Source organism: Phalacrocorax carbo, chromosome 15, assembly GCF_963921805.1.
Source record: "Phalacrocorax carbo chromosome 15, bPhaCar2.1, whole genome shotgun sequence".
Classification (NCBI taxonomy): Eukaryota; Metazoa; Chordata; class Aves; order Suliformes; family Phalacrocoracidae; genus Phalacrocorax; species Phalacrocorax carbo.
The window spans coordinates 10,519,096-10,534,633 of NC_087527.1; the positions used below are offsets into that span (position 1 = coordinate 10,519,096).

The 15,538-nt window shown below is 38.8% G+C and overlaps 1 protein-coding gene across 1 annotated transcript in view; it reads left to right on the plus strand.

Annotated features, from left to right (window-relative positions):
* The window catches only part of DNAH10 (dynein axonemal heavy chain 10), a 55,291-nt gene that overhangs the window by 18,886 nt on the left and 20,867 nt on the right, over window positions 1–15,538 (plus strand). The window contains exons 27-50 of the mRNA XM_064466291.1: window positions 649–882; window positions 1,404–1,627; window positions 2,134–2,403; window positions 2,498–2,681; window positions 2,972–3,106; window positions 3,504–3,656; window positions 4,213–4,401; window positions 4,499–4,645; window positions 5,536–5,727; window positions 5,896–6,014; window positions 6,182–6,340; window positions 6,662–6,797; window positions 6,927–7,049; window positions 7,578–7,712; window positions 7,999–8,212; window positions 8,690–8,809; window positions 9,735–9,880; window positions 10,289–10,441; window positions 10,965–11,225; window positions 11,910–12,082; window positions 12,445–12,538; window positions 13,589–13,756; window positions 14,069–14,257; window positions 14,891–15,062. Of these exons, the coding sequence (XP_064322361.1) occupies window positions 649–882; window positions 1,404–1,627; window positions 2,134–2,403; window positions 2,498–2,681; window positions 2,972–3,106; window positions 3,504–3,656; window positions 4,213–4,401; window positions 4,499–4,645; window positions 5,536–5,727; window positions 5,896–6,014; window positions 6,182–6,340; window positions 6,662–6,797; window positions 6,927–7,049; window positions 7,578–7,712; window positions 7,999–8,212; window positions 8,690–8,809; window positions 9,735–9,880; window positions 10,289–10,441; window positions 10,965–11,225; window positions 11,910–12,082; window positions 12,445–12,538; window positions 13,589–13,756; window positions 14,069–14,257; window positions 14,891–15,062 (4,090 nt within the window). The remainder of the gene's footprint in view (window positions 1–648; window positions 883–1,403; window positions 1,628–2,133; window positions 2,404–2,497; window positions 2,682–2,971; window positions 3,107–3,503; window positions 3,657–4,212; window positions 4,402–4,498; window positions 4,646–5,535; window positions 5,728–5,895; window positions 6,015–6,181; window positions 6,341–6,661; window positions 6,798–6,926; window positions 7,050–7,577; window positions 7,713–7,998; window positions 8,213–8,689; window positions 8,810–9,734; window positions 9,881–10,288; window positions 10,442–10,964; window positions 11,226–11,909; window positions 12,083–12,444; window positions 12,539–13,588; window positions 13,757–14,068; window positions 14,258–14,890; window positions 15,063–15,538) is intronic.

Below are 15,538 nucleotides of genomic sequence, written 5' to 3' on the forward strand. Positions count from 1 at the left end.
GGGGAACCCAGGAACTCGTGTTTTACTTCACATCTGTCATATACAGAAGAATTCTCCTGATTTAGCTAAGCTGGGAGAGGTGTGATCCTTGGCTGGCAGTATGGGGCAGGCAAAATCCCCCTTTCCTCTCATTGCATACGTCTTTTTACATTTACCATGATAATAAGAAGCATAGATGTGTTTCTATAGACTGCGGGCCTACATACATGCTAAAAAGGCTTTCCTGGTATACCACCACTGTTCCCACTCTGGACACATACTCCCAGTATGAATACGGCTTACTTTTCGTTTTCCCATCTGCAAAACTGAGATAGTGCTGTGATTCTGAAATGCTATGTTTGTCCTTCACTGGAAGTACCACTGTATACAGGAGCAAAGTCAGGTATATGCTTATGCTTGGGATACAGGCTTGTCTTGCTTACACTTGCTTTAACAGTAGTACCTCCATGCTCCCAGCTTTGAAAGCATACAAACTCCATGTTTTCGTACAGCACGGCAGCAATAGGAAACCATATTTAAAACCGTAATTCACTTCTCTAAGAACCTATACTGCTTGTGCTGCTTGTGTGCTTTGTCACTAGTTAAAAATAATTTCATATAATCCATTGCTGTTTGGTATTTTCTAAACTTTCTTCTCTCCCTGTGTAGATAATGGATGAAACTGTAAAAGAACCAATAATAAAGAAATCCTGTGAAATTCCAAATCGTCTCTCAGACCTCCATCATATAAATGATGTGCTGGAGAAATGTCAGAAAAGCTTGAATGATTATTTGGATTCCAAGCGAAATGCTTTCCCAAGATTTTTCTTTATATCTGATGAGGAGTTGCTTAGTATCCTTGGCAGCAGTAACCCGCTTTGTGTCCAGGAACACATGATAAAGGTACCATGTCTGGCTTTCTACAATGCCTTGTGCTTTTAGGTACTTTAAAAAGTTTGACAGACTATACTGTACATGCTGTTGAGGGTGTGCTACTATTTATTGCATACAAAGACCATCCTGGCAGCATCTTGAAGAAGCTTCTGAATAACTAAAATCTGATCGATAGTCTCTCCTGGCTCTCATACTGGCCAGCAGCAGTTAGAAGAATATTGGTAGAGGAACATTCAAGATACATCAGAATGATCAATCATTAAAGAACCTTCTTGTAGCTCTGATAGATCTTTATTTTCTAGGAAAAAAAAAATCAATATCATTTGGGCGAGATCATCTGCTTGTTTACTCTGCAGTTGGGCTGCTGAGCTATATATCAGCATTTGTATTTGATTACTTATGAGTCAGATCCATTTCTCTTTAGAGTCCGTGGAGATTTTCTTTCAAGATTAAATGGGAGCTAGGTACCCTTACATCTTTGAAGCTTTGTTTCTAAAATGCCAGTGAATTTTTTTGTTGGTGCATTTCAGATGTATGATAACATAGCCTCCCTGAGGTTTCAGGATGGTGATAGTGATAAGAAAATTGCAACAGCCATGATTTCAGCTGAGGGGGAGGTGATGGAGTTCCGGCAGGCTGTAGCTGCAGAAGGCAGAGTGGAGAACTGGATGACAGCAGTACTCGTAGAAATGAGACGAACGAACAGACTCCTTACTAAGGAAGCTATTTTTCGATACTGTGAAGACAGAAGCAGGTGAAACTATCAGTGTCAAGTATAATGCAAATACCTTATATGTCATTATAAGCCTGTGCAATACAGAAAAATAAAGACTTAATTATTTAATTTTTACACAATTTAGCCTGTATTTCTGTGTGTGGAGGGGTATGAATACATGCTTATGCAGTATTTTAACTAACAGGAAAAAACTGTGTTACTTACCGTATCCAATTTCCCGAGTCTTGAGTTTTTATTTTTAGTGTTGTGTGCACCGTATGTTTTTCTCACTGTCAGTTCCACTCGGCAATCTTTACACATGGAACAGGCAGCTTTTCTATCAGAGTATTTCCTAGGATTTTTAAATACCACAGCACACTTTGATAGAATTCTGTAGGTCTCTGTAAAGTTTGGCTTGTGTTGTAGTTGTTGCAAAAATAGAGGAACTTCTTTTTTTTTTCTTTTTTTTTTTTTTCCTTCGGTCCCGATCACTTATGTAGAATAAAGAGTAACTCCGACTCCCTCCCTGTATGTATTTCCTGTAGAGTTGATTGGATGTTACTCTACCATGGCATGATGGTGCTGGCTGCTACTCAGGTGTGGTGGACCTGGGAAGTAGAGGACGTCTTTCAGAAAGTGAAGAAAGGAGAAAAACAGGCAATGAAACTTTATGCTAAAAAAATGCATAAGCAAATTGATGACCTGGTTACTCGCATTACAATGCCTTTGAGCAAAAATGACAGGAAAAAATACAACACTGTTCTTATTATTGATGTTCATGCCAGAGACATTGTTGATACCTTTGTAAGAGACAGGTAAACACCACCCCCCACTCTACTGAGAAAATACCAGATGCCTAAATTGTATTTCCAGCCTTTTGCCTCATGTGAGCAAGTCTCTCTTGTGTAGCATTCTGCAGGCTCAGGAGTTTGAGTGGGAAAGCCAGCTGCGTTTTTACTGGGACCGAGAGCCAGATGAACTGCATGTGCGGCAGTGCACGGGCACATTTTCATATGGTTATGAGTATATGGGTTTGAATGGACGTCTGGTGATCACCCCGCTTACAGATCGTATTTATCTTACGCTCACACAGGTATATGTTCAAGGAGATTTTTACTAACAAGCCCTTTTAAAATACACTTCTAGGCAATCACGTAATAGCTTTATTGCCACTTCCTTTTATCTCCTTGATGCCAATGTGAATGCTAATATGTTTGAAATCAGTTGTGATATCCTTCTAACCTGATTGCCTCAAAGATAATGTAGAATGCATTCACAGATAAAATTTAAGGCTTTTTTGTACCCAAGGGTTCATTTGTGGTTTTGCCAACCTAATATAAATGTAATCCAAGTTTTGCTTTGATTTTTGGTCTGTCTCTGAAGGCTTTATCAATGTTTTTGGGAGGAGCACCAGCAGGGCCAGCAGGTACAGGGAAAACAGAAACAACCAAGGATCTGGCCAAAGCACTGGGCTTGCTTTGTGTAGTGACAAACTGCGGAGAAGGCATGGATTTCAAAGTAAGAGCTAAAGAACTATGTTCTCTGATAAAGTGCCAGTTAATGCTCTTTTTAGTGCCCAGGATAAGGACATATTCTGAACTTCTGAATACGTGCCTCCCTTAGAGATACCATGCTGATTGATAATGAAGTACAGTAAAAAATGTCTATTTTGAATGAATTTCTGAAGGAATTTCAGGTGCTTTCAAGCAGGGAAGCAATGACTAAATGATATGTGTTTAAGTGCATGATGGGCAATCTGCACTTGCAAGGCCTTATGACAGTCTGCTAGCTCCTGGATTTGTAAATATACAGAGGTTTTACTCAGTTATTAAAAGTTTTAGCGTACGCCAAAATTTGCTGTCAATGAATGTTGTATATATTCATTGGTGAGATTTTTTTTTGTTGTTCTTGTTAGGCAGTTGGTAAGATTTTCTCTGGTCTCGCCCAGTGTGGAGCATGGGGATGCTTTGATGAATTCAATCGTATCGATGCTTCTGTGCTTTCAGTCATTTCTTCCCAGATTCAGACTATTCGAAATGCTTTAATGAATCAGTTGAAAACATTTCAGGTAAACATTAAAAAAGAAGAGTAATTGTGAAGGCTGATGTTGTTTTTGAGGCCAAGATTCAGGGTTAGACCCCATCATTAGATCAAAGGCTTCTTCTGTAATTCATTTATGCTGAACATTTCAAACTCCAGAAGACTATGTACTCTCAGTTTCAGAGATGTTAAATCCTTGCCAATTTCCTAATACTTTGCTAGGTTCTTCCTTTGTGAAGTGGGATAAAAGTAAGCTAAATGGATAATAGTAAGTAAATGGGATAACAATATAATAGTAGTTAGAGAGAGGAGTAACTTGATGTGGATTCTTTATTTGCTGATGTTTACTGGAATTCAAAACCCTCAGACAGAATATTTGATTGAGAAGTGTGAAATGTCCTGATGTTTATATCCAAGCTACAAACAGTGGGATGAATGTATCTGGATGACTATCTAAAGCTAAATATTTTAACACGTTGTCTTAAGTGGGTGCCCCAGTATTGCTGGTTTTCTCTTCGAGCAAATAGTACTACTTATTTAAATTCCAGATACATATTGTTCTAATGTTTTCTTAATGCCTTTAGTTTGAAGGACAGGAAATTACCCTTGACAGCCGTATGGGCATTTTTATTACGATGAATCCTGGTTATGCTGGCCGGACTGAGCTCCCTGAGTCTGTAAAAGCTTTGTTCAGGCCTGTGGTTGTTATCGTGCCAGATCTTCAGCAAATCTGTGAAATCATGCTCTTTTCTGAAGGGTTCCTTATGGCAAAGGTAAGAAAATTTTATTGCTACCCATACCCATGTATGCATGGCCAGTGTAAGGTTGTCACTTGCACATTTGTGATCCTCTAACTTAAATCTCAAACAGATCCTTGCCAAAAAGATGACAGTGCTATACAAGCTGGCAAAGGAACAGCTTTCTAAACAGCATCATTATGATTTTGGACTGCGGGCCCTTAAGTCAGTGTTGGTGATGGCTGGAGAACTGAAAAGAGGATCAGCAGACCTCAGTGAGGTAGGTTTACTACTTAGTTACCCTGGGCAGATCATCTTTTTCATTAGGAAGAGGATGTGTTCACACATCTGTTGTTCTTTGTCTGCATTGGAAATAGGAGCACTGGTGTTATTTGTCTTATTGTTTCACTTTGTTCTTACTGAGTTTCATCATGCCTTCTGCCAGCAAGTTACCATCAAGTGACTCAAGTCAAAGTAGGGAAATCTATAGAAAATGAGGTATTTTACTTCTTGTTAAGTCCAGGATGCAAATAGCCAGATGAATGTCTCTGGATGAATAGCGAAAGTGGTTTTTGAACAGAGTGCTCCAGTCATGCAGTTGTTAATTGTGTATCTCAAGTAGTACAGTATACTTACAAATGAAAGTTTTTCGATATTGCATTGCTTTTTATGGTTTTCCTATTTTTAATTTCTATATGTATGGCTGTGATACCCAGTTGCCTAGGGAAATTCTTATTCAACTTTCTTCTTAAAAACTGGGGGAGAGCTGAAGGAAACTCTCCTATAAAGCTAAGTACAGATGCACATTGTAGGTTGGCAGGAAGTTGGGGTCTAAATGATGCTCTCAAGGGGACTACAGAACTTGGGTATGTGCATGAAACAGTTGGTTATTTTAACATCAAATCAGGGAGACTGTGGTATGGGCCACTCCAGCCATTTGACATTTGGTTAATATGGTAGAAAAAAGGCAGTGTGTTATTCTTAGCTATTGCTATGCTTAAGCCTTACAAAATAACCTTTTTTTCCCCACTAGTAACTAATGCCAAGAAAACAATCTCAAAGTTGTCCTAAAGTAATTGGGCAACAGTTTTTAGATATGTTTGAAGCTATTACATGTTAGATAATTGTTTAGCTATTTGGTAAAGGTTGATTCCGCTATGTTTTGTCTAGGAAGTTGTACTGATGAGAGCTCTGCGAGACATGAATCTTCCTAAATTTGTGTTTGAAGATGTATCTCTCTTTCTTGGCCTAATCTCTGACCTGTTTCCTGGCCTGGATTGCCCTCGAGTCCGCTATCCTAACTTCAACGATGCTGTAGAACAAGTGCTGGAAGAAGGGGGTTATATTGTTTTACCAGTCCAGGTATAAAAAACATTAATTGCTTGAGTTTTTGTTGTAAATATTAGGCTGGATATGCATTGCTGCACTCTGGAGTGGCTCCAGGAAAGCTTAGCTCGTATATACCAGCTGCTGATCTTTTCCACAGAAGAATTATGGACAGCAGTCTGTTGAATCAATATTTATTTACAGGTGGATAAAGTAGTTCAGATGTATGAGACAATGTTAACTCGTCACACTACAATGGTAGTTGGACCTACTGGAGGTGGCAAGTCAGTTGTCATTAATGCTTTGTGCCAGGCCCAAAACAAGTGAGTATAGAATTTGATACATGGAAATCTGGTTGTAAAATGTCATAGACTACGTTATTCAGCCCTGTGTAGTCATGACAAGATCAACAGCTGACCATGATATTTGTTTGGGTTAACAGAGGTGGTATTGTGTCATTTTAATATTGCTTTTCTTGCTGTATCTCTAGGTTAGGACTATTGACAAAGCTTTTCACACTGAACCCTAAAGCTATGAGTGTGATTGAGCTGTATGGGACCCTTGACCCTACCACACGGGACTGGACAGATGGAGTCCTGTCCAACATTTTTCGGGATATCAACAGGCCTACTGACAAGAAAGAGCGAAGGTAGACAGCTGGAAATCATTGTAATGAATTTTAGATACTGAGTTTTACATCAGTATTTTATTTATTTTATTTTAAATATTTGATACTCCACTATTGGGGGAAAAAAAGCTAAACAAATGGAAAGTGTCTGGAGGTTTTTCTGTCTTCTCTGAGTTCCCAGCCTCAGTGAGATGGATGGAAACTATGCAATTATCTAAAATGAATGGGAGGATTCGAAACACCTGGACTGACATTGACACCATTGATGGCACACCTGAATTCTGAAATAAGTTAGTAAAATCAAAGGGATTTGGCAGTGCCCCTTGGCTCCTCTATCCACAGGTACATTCTGTTTGATGGAGATGTGGATGCTCTCTGGGTTGAAAACATGAATTCTGTCATGGATGACAACAAACTATTGACCCTGGCAAACGGGGAGCGGATTCGACTTCAGTCACACTGTGCTTTGTTGTTTGAGGTAAGTAATGAGTGTACCATTTAATATGTGGGGAGGGTTAGGCACAGATGGGTCTACGAAGCCTGAAAAGCAGTTACTGTGGCTGTTCTTTGTTTAAGTGTATGATTATCTTGTATGATTATTTTATAGGTTGGTGACTTACAATATGCATCTCCTGCCACGGTATCCCGGTGTGGAATGGTCTTTGTAGATCCTAAAAACCTGAAATATAAGCCCTACTGGCAGAAGTGGATCCAAGAAAGAGGAAATGTGGTGGGAATTTCTGCATTTGTTCAGAGAGTATCTATGTTAAATATTGAACTGTAGACAGCTGTTAAAATAAAAAAACTTTGTAAAGTCAGTCTGATTTTCTGACAACTAACCTAATTGCTAGGCCTGCAGCAGAGGGCTAAAGAGAGTTCCTAGCTTTCCTGACTTCTGGTTATTTCTGAGAAGTGAAGAACCAAGAAATCAGTTTACCTGATCTCCAAAGAGTTAACAGTGAGATTGCTTAGGTCCTTGTTTCTTATGTTTAGATTCAAAACTAAAGTCCACAGGGAGTTGAAGTAAGACAACTTAGTTGCTGGTACCTGGTGAATGCAAATCCTCACCTGCTGAAAAACTAGTCCATACAACACATTTCTTCACATTTCTTCATGTGACTGTACCCTGTCTCTGGTAGAAGTGATTCCTGCAAGAACAATAGTACTTGGTCAGCCAGATATTGATGGGGAGCTCTGCTGTCAAAAATCATCTTTCGAGGTTTCTGTGTGCTGAATTATTGTCCTTTTCGTTCCTCAGCAAGAGAGAATTGAATTGAATCGTCTCTTTCAAAAATATGTGCCCTACCTTATTGATATGATTGTAGAGGGAACTGTGGATGGCAGACATGGAGAAAGGCTGAAGACCATTGTTCCTCAAACAGATTTAAATATGGTAAGGAATAAAGAATAAAGATTGGAAAAGTTTATCTGAAAAGAGAAATGGAGAGAGTAAAAAGAAAGCACAGGAGTAGAATTCTTGCTGAAATGTCAATTAGCTAGTGATGAGTACCAAGAAGTAAACGAAACAATCAGTTCCTAACAGTGCTCTTCTACTGTCATTGATACTCATTTCAGTAGATACATCTGTAAGGACAAAAGCTCAGCAAACACTCAAACAGCTGAAAACATGTTAAGAGTCCTCATGTGTCTATTTACACTTCTGTCTTGTTTTACAACAGGTGGTGCAGTTGACTGTGATGCTGGAAGCTCTAGTTGTACAGCCTGATGATCCTGATGTTCTGGAGTGTTTTTTCTTGGAAGCTTTGTATTCCTCCTTAGGTGCTGCTCTTATTGATGCTGGGAGAATGAAATTTGATGAAAATGTTAAACGTATTTCCTGCATGTCTGTTGTTCATGATGACAACATCCTGGCTAAGCCAGGGGAGCTGCCAGGTAGGATCTTGTTATAATTTAGTCTGAATCCCATTGATTATATTAGATAAGTCTTAGTTTGCATGAAGACAGAACACCATCTTCCTTCCAGCTAGCTATCCTGGCTGCAAAATATGCTCTCTGAAGGACTATCACTGAAACCCGTATAGAGCTACTGATGCTAGATGACTCTCAGCTACTGGTCTGTCCTCACAGAACTGTACTTTTCTATGCCAAGTTGAAGAGATAAACAGTGAAAGGAAAAATAAAACTTGAAAGCAAAGCCAGTGGAAGGTGCTTAAAAAGCAATAGTATGATCCAAGTGTTGGACTAGGAGAATTTGGTTGATGTATTACTGGGTTAAATGCCAAGTAAACAGAACATGGCGTTGCCCGACTTGGTCCAGAATCTTACCCTTCACTTTCCTCTCAATCAGACAATTTTCTTATGAAATATTTCCGTGTCCTAGAAAACCTCCAGTTGCTTAATGGTTTGCAGGTCAGCTGCCAACTTTGTATGACTTTCATTTTGATGGACTTCAAAAGAAGTGGGTACCTTGGATGAAACTTGTTCCTGAATATATTCATAAGCCTCAAGTGAAATTTCTTGACATTCTAGGTGAGTGTAAGATAAAATATAGTGATGATATGCCTTTAATTTATAATGTGCCACCACTGAGTGCATGGCACTTCACATGAGACATCCTCTTTCTGGAAGGTTATCTACTTAGGTTCAGTTTCTTGTGATGGCACGAATCAATTTCTTTAATGTTCTTGTCATAGTAGTTTAGCAGGAATAGAGTTGATGTTTACAGCACTGTGTAATAAAGAAATGAAGAAAGGATAAAAAGCTTGTTTCGGTTAATAAGGCTTACTAGGAACTACCAATCAATGCCTTTTACAAGCCAGAATAGCAGAAGATTCACAGTCTGCTCTACCAGAAACTCTAGAAAAAAATGTCAGCCCTGTGGTTCAAGTACTTGATAGATAAAAATTACATTCTTAAGGCTGTTACTGGTTGTTACTTCAAGCTCTGTATAATGGTGACAAGTGCTTTTCATAGTTAAGGACAAATGAATGCAGGTTACTTTATAGTAATACTTCAGCAAGCACAGGTTAACTTCACTGACACAAGAGATGATTATGTGATCTCTAAAGTTGCTCCTAATGGCAGGCTATTCACATAGAAAAAATTAATCTCTAGATTTCTGGGAAAATGCTTGGAAGCCAAATAAATCCTGATTATATCCTTGAAATAGGGATTAAATGGAGCTTAACCAGTCCATGACCCTCCTATATGGAAGATAATTTCTTTTTTAATACATCTATATGAGAAAAGATGCCAATGATAAAAGCTGAAAAGAGATGGTTGGGCAATTAAAATTATCTTTCAACATTGTTAGCGAGTTGATATTTCAGATTATGTCTTTGTGCAACTGCATGTTAATACCTTGAGAGTCTGATCAAGCACTTCTCTAAATATAAATCCCCCAGCTGTACTGCATTTTAATTTAACCTGCTCTCATATTATTGATCTTTTTCAGTGCCTACAGTGGATACAACACGCACTACTTGGTTACTAGAACAGATGGTAAAAATAAAACGCCCAGTTGTTCTTGTAGGTGAATCGGGTACATCTAAAACAGCAACTACACAAAACTTCCTAAACAATCTGAACAAAGACCTTAATGTATGTATGAGGCATTTTGCCTTTTTTGTAAAGATGCATCTTCATTCTCTGTCCTTGTGTTAAATGTACACTGTCAAGCCTGAGTCTGTGAGTAGAAATATTAACTTTGGTAATGTGACTGCAAGCTTAGACCCAAAGTGTGTGAATGGTTTGAGAATCTTTCAGGATCAACAATATTTTGTTCTCTTCTACCATGTACAGATTCAGTTTTATAAAGTAAATATGTATTATCGAAGTGCTAAGAATGGGATTACTTTTGTCATCTGTAATTCAAATTAATAAATGGACCAGAGAAGTGTTTCCTGTATGTCTGACAGTCTAATATAAAGGATATTTTTTAAATGCTTTAGTTAAAAAGAAAACACAACAGGTAAAAATCCATGCTTACCCATTTCCTCCTCTTTGCAGCTGTTGCTAGTAATTAACTTTTCTTCTCGTACAACATCAATGGACGTTCAGAGAAACCTAGAGACAAATGTAGAGAAACGAACTAAAGACACTTATGGCCCTCCTATGGGAAAACGTCTCATTGTGTTTATGGATGATATGAATATGCCAAGGGTAAGCGGCCAATAGTTTGCAAGGTAGTATAGAAACATTTGGGGTCCCTTCATACACAGATCCAATGAACCACAAGTCAAGGAGATTCATGGTAAGTGCACAATGGGATTTCAGCTTAGGAACTTCAGAAGAGTTGGATTTTTGTGCAGTAGGGGGTGTTTCTGTCTGTTACAATATTTGTCCTATATATAAGACAGATCCTCTTGGATCATTTCTTTATGCCGTTAAAATCATATCTCTCTGGCCTGATGTTGGCTGCAGGTTATATATTGTAGAAACCATCCCTTTCTCTCTACAAATGGGGCAAAAGAGTATGTGTGCATTTAGTTTATCTCAAAGAGGCAGTTTTCCCATAGGAGACATTGGAATGAACGTTCACAATAAGTGCTAGACCTTTAGGAAGTGTCACTTATTCCTTGTAATGTTCTCCTCAGTATGGAGCACAATATTTCCATGTTTATGGCAATAATTGGCATGCTGATGTACTGTGCTCTAAATATCTTGACTCTTTTGTATTACAAAGGTTGACAAGTATGGCACACAGCAACCCATTGCCCTATTGAAGCTGCTGCTAGGAAAAGGTTTCTTGTATGACCGTGGTAAGGAGATGAACTGTAAAATTCTTCGAGACCTGGATTTTATTGCTGCCATGGGGAAAGCTGGAGGAGGTCGAAATGAAGTTGACCCTCGATTCATCTCACTCTTCAGTGTTTTTAACATACCTTTTCCTTCTGACCAATCACTGAATTTGATCTATGCCTCCATCCTGAAAGGCCACACTGCGGTAATTTCACTTTTTAAAGGATTGCTCAACAGGTTTATTATTTTTCAATAGACATTTATTTCTGTGTTATCACAAGACCTGAAGTCTTCTGTTATCAGGCTTTCTTATATTTAGAACCTCACGCAGACCTTTCCCTTCCTCTTCTCTGTCTCAATGGGTTTACATTGTTTTGATAAGTTCTTGAATAATATGTAAATGTTCAAGTCAGCAGTTAATTTATAAACCTGGTGTTTTTCATAGGTTGAAACCTGTTAACGATTTGGTTATGGTTCCTGTAACCAAATACACAAAGGTCAGCAAATTCTTTACTGAATGACAGAGAAAAATTTAGTATAACGCAGTAGACTGCATTACTAGCAAGTAACCTGCAACATTATATAAGAAAAGAGCAGCAGTTGCAGTTTATCTTTTTCCTGCTGTAGAATTGCTGTGGAAATTCCAGGCATGGAACTTGATCTTACCTTCAGCACTGTGCAAACTTAGGAGTGAATATGAGGCCAGCCCAAATCATTTAACTGCAGAATGTTCATACTACAGAGGAATATGACTTTCTGAAAATGTTTACCCTCAGTTATTTGAAATAAAGCAAGCAGGTTTAAAAGCTGGAAAGCAGAATATGTTTAATAGGATTGAGTTCTCTGTGGGCAGTCTCATGAAAACACCCGTTCTTTCTCATGTTTGCAGATGTTTAGTGAGTCTATATCAACCATCTCTGACAAGATTACTGCATGTACTTTGGAGCTTTATAAAATGATTATTTGTGACCTACCCCCTACTCCTTCCAAATTCCATTACATTTTTAACCTGCGGGATCTTTCCAGGGTCTATAATGGACTCATACTTACGACTCCAGAGAGGTAAGAATATAAAAATTGTCTTCAGTGGTCCTACAAATATTTGTATTGGATGAATTTGGGTGAAGATGAGGTAATTTGGTACTCAGGATCAGTCCCATTTGGTCACTTTTCATTAAACCTTCGCCACAATGAGAAAGATCACATCCTAAATTGTGATCTTACTCTTGATATGCTGATGCATTAGTCTTTCTTAAATAAGATACCCAGAGGTAAAAATGCAATCAAATTAGTTATTATGAAAAGAACAAAACCAAAAAGAGTAGAAAACCTCCGTCCAGAATTTGATCCGTGTTATTAACCACATGGCCTTAGGAATCATGTCAGCTCATTTGGTGCAGCCTGATATTTCGATGTTAATTCAGGTTTCAAACAGTGACCCAGATGGTGAGAGTTTGGAGAAATGAGTGCCTGAGGGTTTTCCATGACAGGCTGATTAATGAAGCAGACAAAGCATTGGTGAGTAATTTCTTTCAATTTTTAGTAGTCACTGACTATTACTATGGCAACTAATTTGCAACAGCAACTTTACGAACTGTTGCACTCAGGTCTTGCAGTCAGACTGCAGACTTGTCTAACCACTGCGTTGCTCCATTAATTTAAAACATGGCTCATGGACTTTTCTAAAATGAAGTGACTGTGGCAGACTAAGTGAGCAGGTCTGCTGAAGGAATGCAAAGTGTTACTGGGTTTGCCTGTCCAGGAAAATTGGTTAGCAGTGGCCTAGGTGACAAAGTGTAAGAGCAGTGCAGGGAAAAACTCAGGAAATCACTTCAAGTAAGTATTTTCCTTTAGGAAAGATTGTATCAGAATGTGACTATACAGTCACGTAGGAAAAAGAAGGATAAGAGCCAAGTCCTTAAACAATGGATTCAGTTTGGCTGTTATGCAAACTGGAAAATGCTCCAAATTATATCTTAAAACACAAGGGAGAATGACGCCAATTTACACCTTGAGAATTAGTGGAGGAATTGGGGTAAAGTTTACTTACATATAAGCAACTTGTGAAGCAACTTGCTTAGATGAGAAGAAGTAGATTAAGGCAGCTTCAGATTTTTCTGCTTAGAACTTTCTCCTCTAACATACAAGGATACATTTCCAGCTAAATTATATTGCAACTTTTCTTTAATTTGTACATTCATTCAGACTTACAAGATTTGTGAGAAAACTTGGTGGCGAGACATCTATGAATGCTGAGAAGGACAGTTTATTAATATAATATTTACACCAATATATGAGAAGGTATTTTTTTAACAGGCTTATTCTTTTCCATCTTAAACTTCTGCAGTCCATTGGCTTGAATGGTTCTTGAACCGCTTATTAGATCATTATGGATCAAATATAGAACACAATACAAGGCTGTGGCCTTTGGATCTTCTAGTGACATAAGTATCCCCTTGAAATCAGTCAGTATTTGAGCAAGAATCTGCATTATCACCCTTCTACATGTTACTGAATTCAGAATCATCCACTTTGTTGTGTTGCCTGACACACTGCATATCCTTAAAGGTACAAGGACATATAAAAAAACTGATTGAAGAGAATTTCAGAGATGACTTGGAGCAGGCCATGCGGGATCCTATTCTTTTTGGAGATTTCAGAATGGCACTGAATGAAGGAGAACCTCGTATTTATGAAGATGTCCAAGACTATGATGCAGCAAAAGCTCTGTTTCAGGTAGTGTGTATTAGGTTGGAACTGTGCCTGATTCTGTCTCTGTTCCTGAGGAATGGGCAGGAGCCTGCCTCCAAGAGTAGGAAATCTGTTCTCTTTCTGTGTGCACATAGTGTTTTATGTGTACCGTTACCCATTTGGGGTCTGCAGTAAGGAAAATTGAGGATCAGCTACAGAGTCAGCAGTGTTTTCCAATAGTTTATTTCCTCTGAGGAAGGGGAAAGGAATAATGCTGCTAAATGGGTTGTTATTTTATTAATGTTATTAATTGTTTCATTGGGCTCCTATTAACATTCGGTCCACCTTTCTTTGCAGGAGATTTTGGAGGAATATAATGAAGTTAATATTAAAATGAATCTGGTTCTTTTTGATGATGCTTTGGAGCACTTAATCCATGTACATCGCGTCATACGGATGGATCGTGGGCATGCCCTGCTCATAGGAGTGGGAGGCTCAGGAAAGCAGTCTCTAACAAGACTGGCTGCCTATACAGCTGGATGTGAAGTTAGTGACCCTCCATCTTTGCAGTGAAACAAGACAAGGAAAGCCATATTGTGATCAGGATTAAATTGGTGGGGGCAGGGGGAGGGAAGTCAGTCAAGATAAGATCATCTCTTCTCTGTGGAGAGAAAAACAAGGTGAGGTGGTTGCCAGGAGGTGTAAGATGATGGCTGTGGGTGACTTGGCCAGGAAGCTGATAGTGCCTGAATCTGGGTTTTGGCGCTGGGGACAGAAAGCAAGTATGGGTTTGGTGGTGAATAACTAAGTCCCGAACTACTGCTTTTGTTACTTGTCTTACAGCAGCACTCCAGTGCTGCTTGAGGAACCTTGTGATTGATACTGTAATATTTCAGATAAGGAGTGTTCCTCTCTCAGAGGTACGTTCAGTCTTTTACAGAGACTTGGAAGGGAAGAACCAAAAAGGAGGATGAACACAAAGCAATTTTGAAAATGCAATCCTGCAGGGTTGTACAAATGTAGTTTTTAAAAAGAGTGACATGCATAATTTTTTTATACTTACACATTTACTGATGATAGGGGCCAAACAAAACCCTTGATCCAGTCTAATTGAGATTCAGAGTTACCATCATGTCTTGGGTCCACCTATGTCTTCTCAGTATATGTTTGCATCCTTAGGTATTTGAGATCATCTTGAGTCGAGGATATGGAGAAAATAGTTTCCGAGAAGATTTGAAAAATTTGTACCAGAAGCTGGGTATTGAGAACAAGTCAATGGTCTTCTTGTTTACAGATGCCCATGTAGCAGAAGAGAGTTTCCTGGAACTCATCAACAACATGTTAACTTCAGGTGGCACAGGCAGCCTCAGTTAACTCTGGCTCAATATCTACTTGTGACTCATAATCTCAAATGTACCCTTGATCCAGCTATTACTGTTTCACCCTGTGTCCTCTGCTGCTTTAGTTAGTTACACCTTTCAGTACTACCTGAAATGATCTTGGCCTTAATAATGGCTTTTTGGCATCTTCTTACAGTCATTTATATGTATCTGGGAAGGCCATAGGGTTAATTCATGCTGATCACGATGTTGCAGGAGTCTCAGATTTCTTCCAAGACTTGAGGTATAACTTCAGCTGCATTTGGCCACAGACCCAAGTTTTGTCCCATTGGCTTTTGAATAGCATTCACCTGAACTGCAGCAACTGCTTATATATATATCTCCTAAAGTGTAGTTTAATATCTTTTAGTGTTTGCAGCAGCTGAATATGAGCAGCAGCTGGCACTGTGTGACCACCCTCTCTGTAGAAGTTCCTGCACAGTCTGAT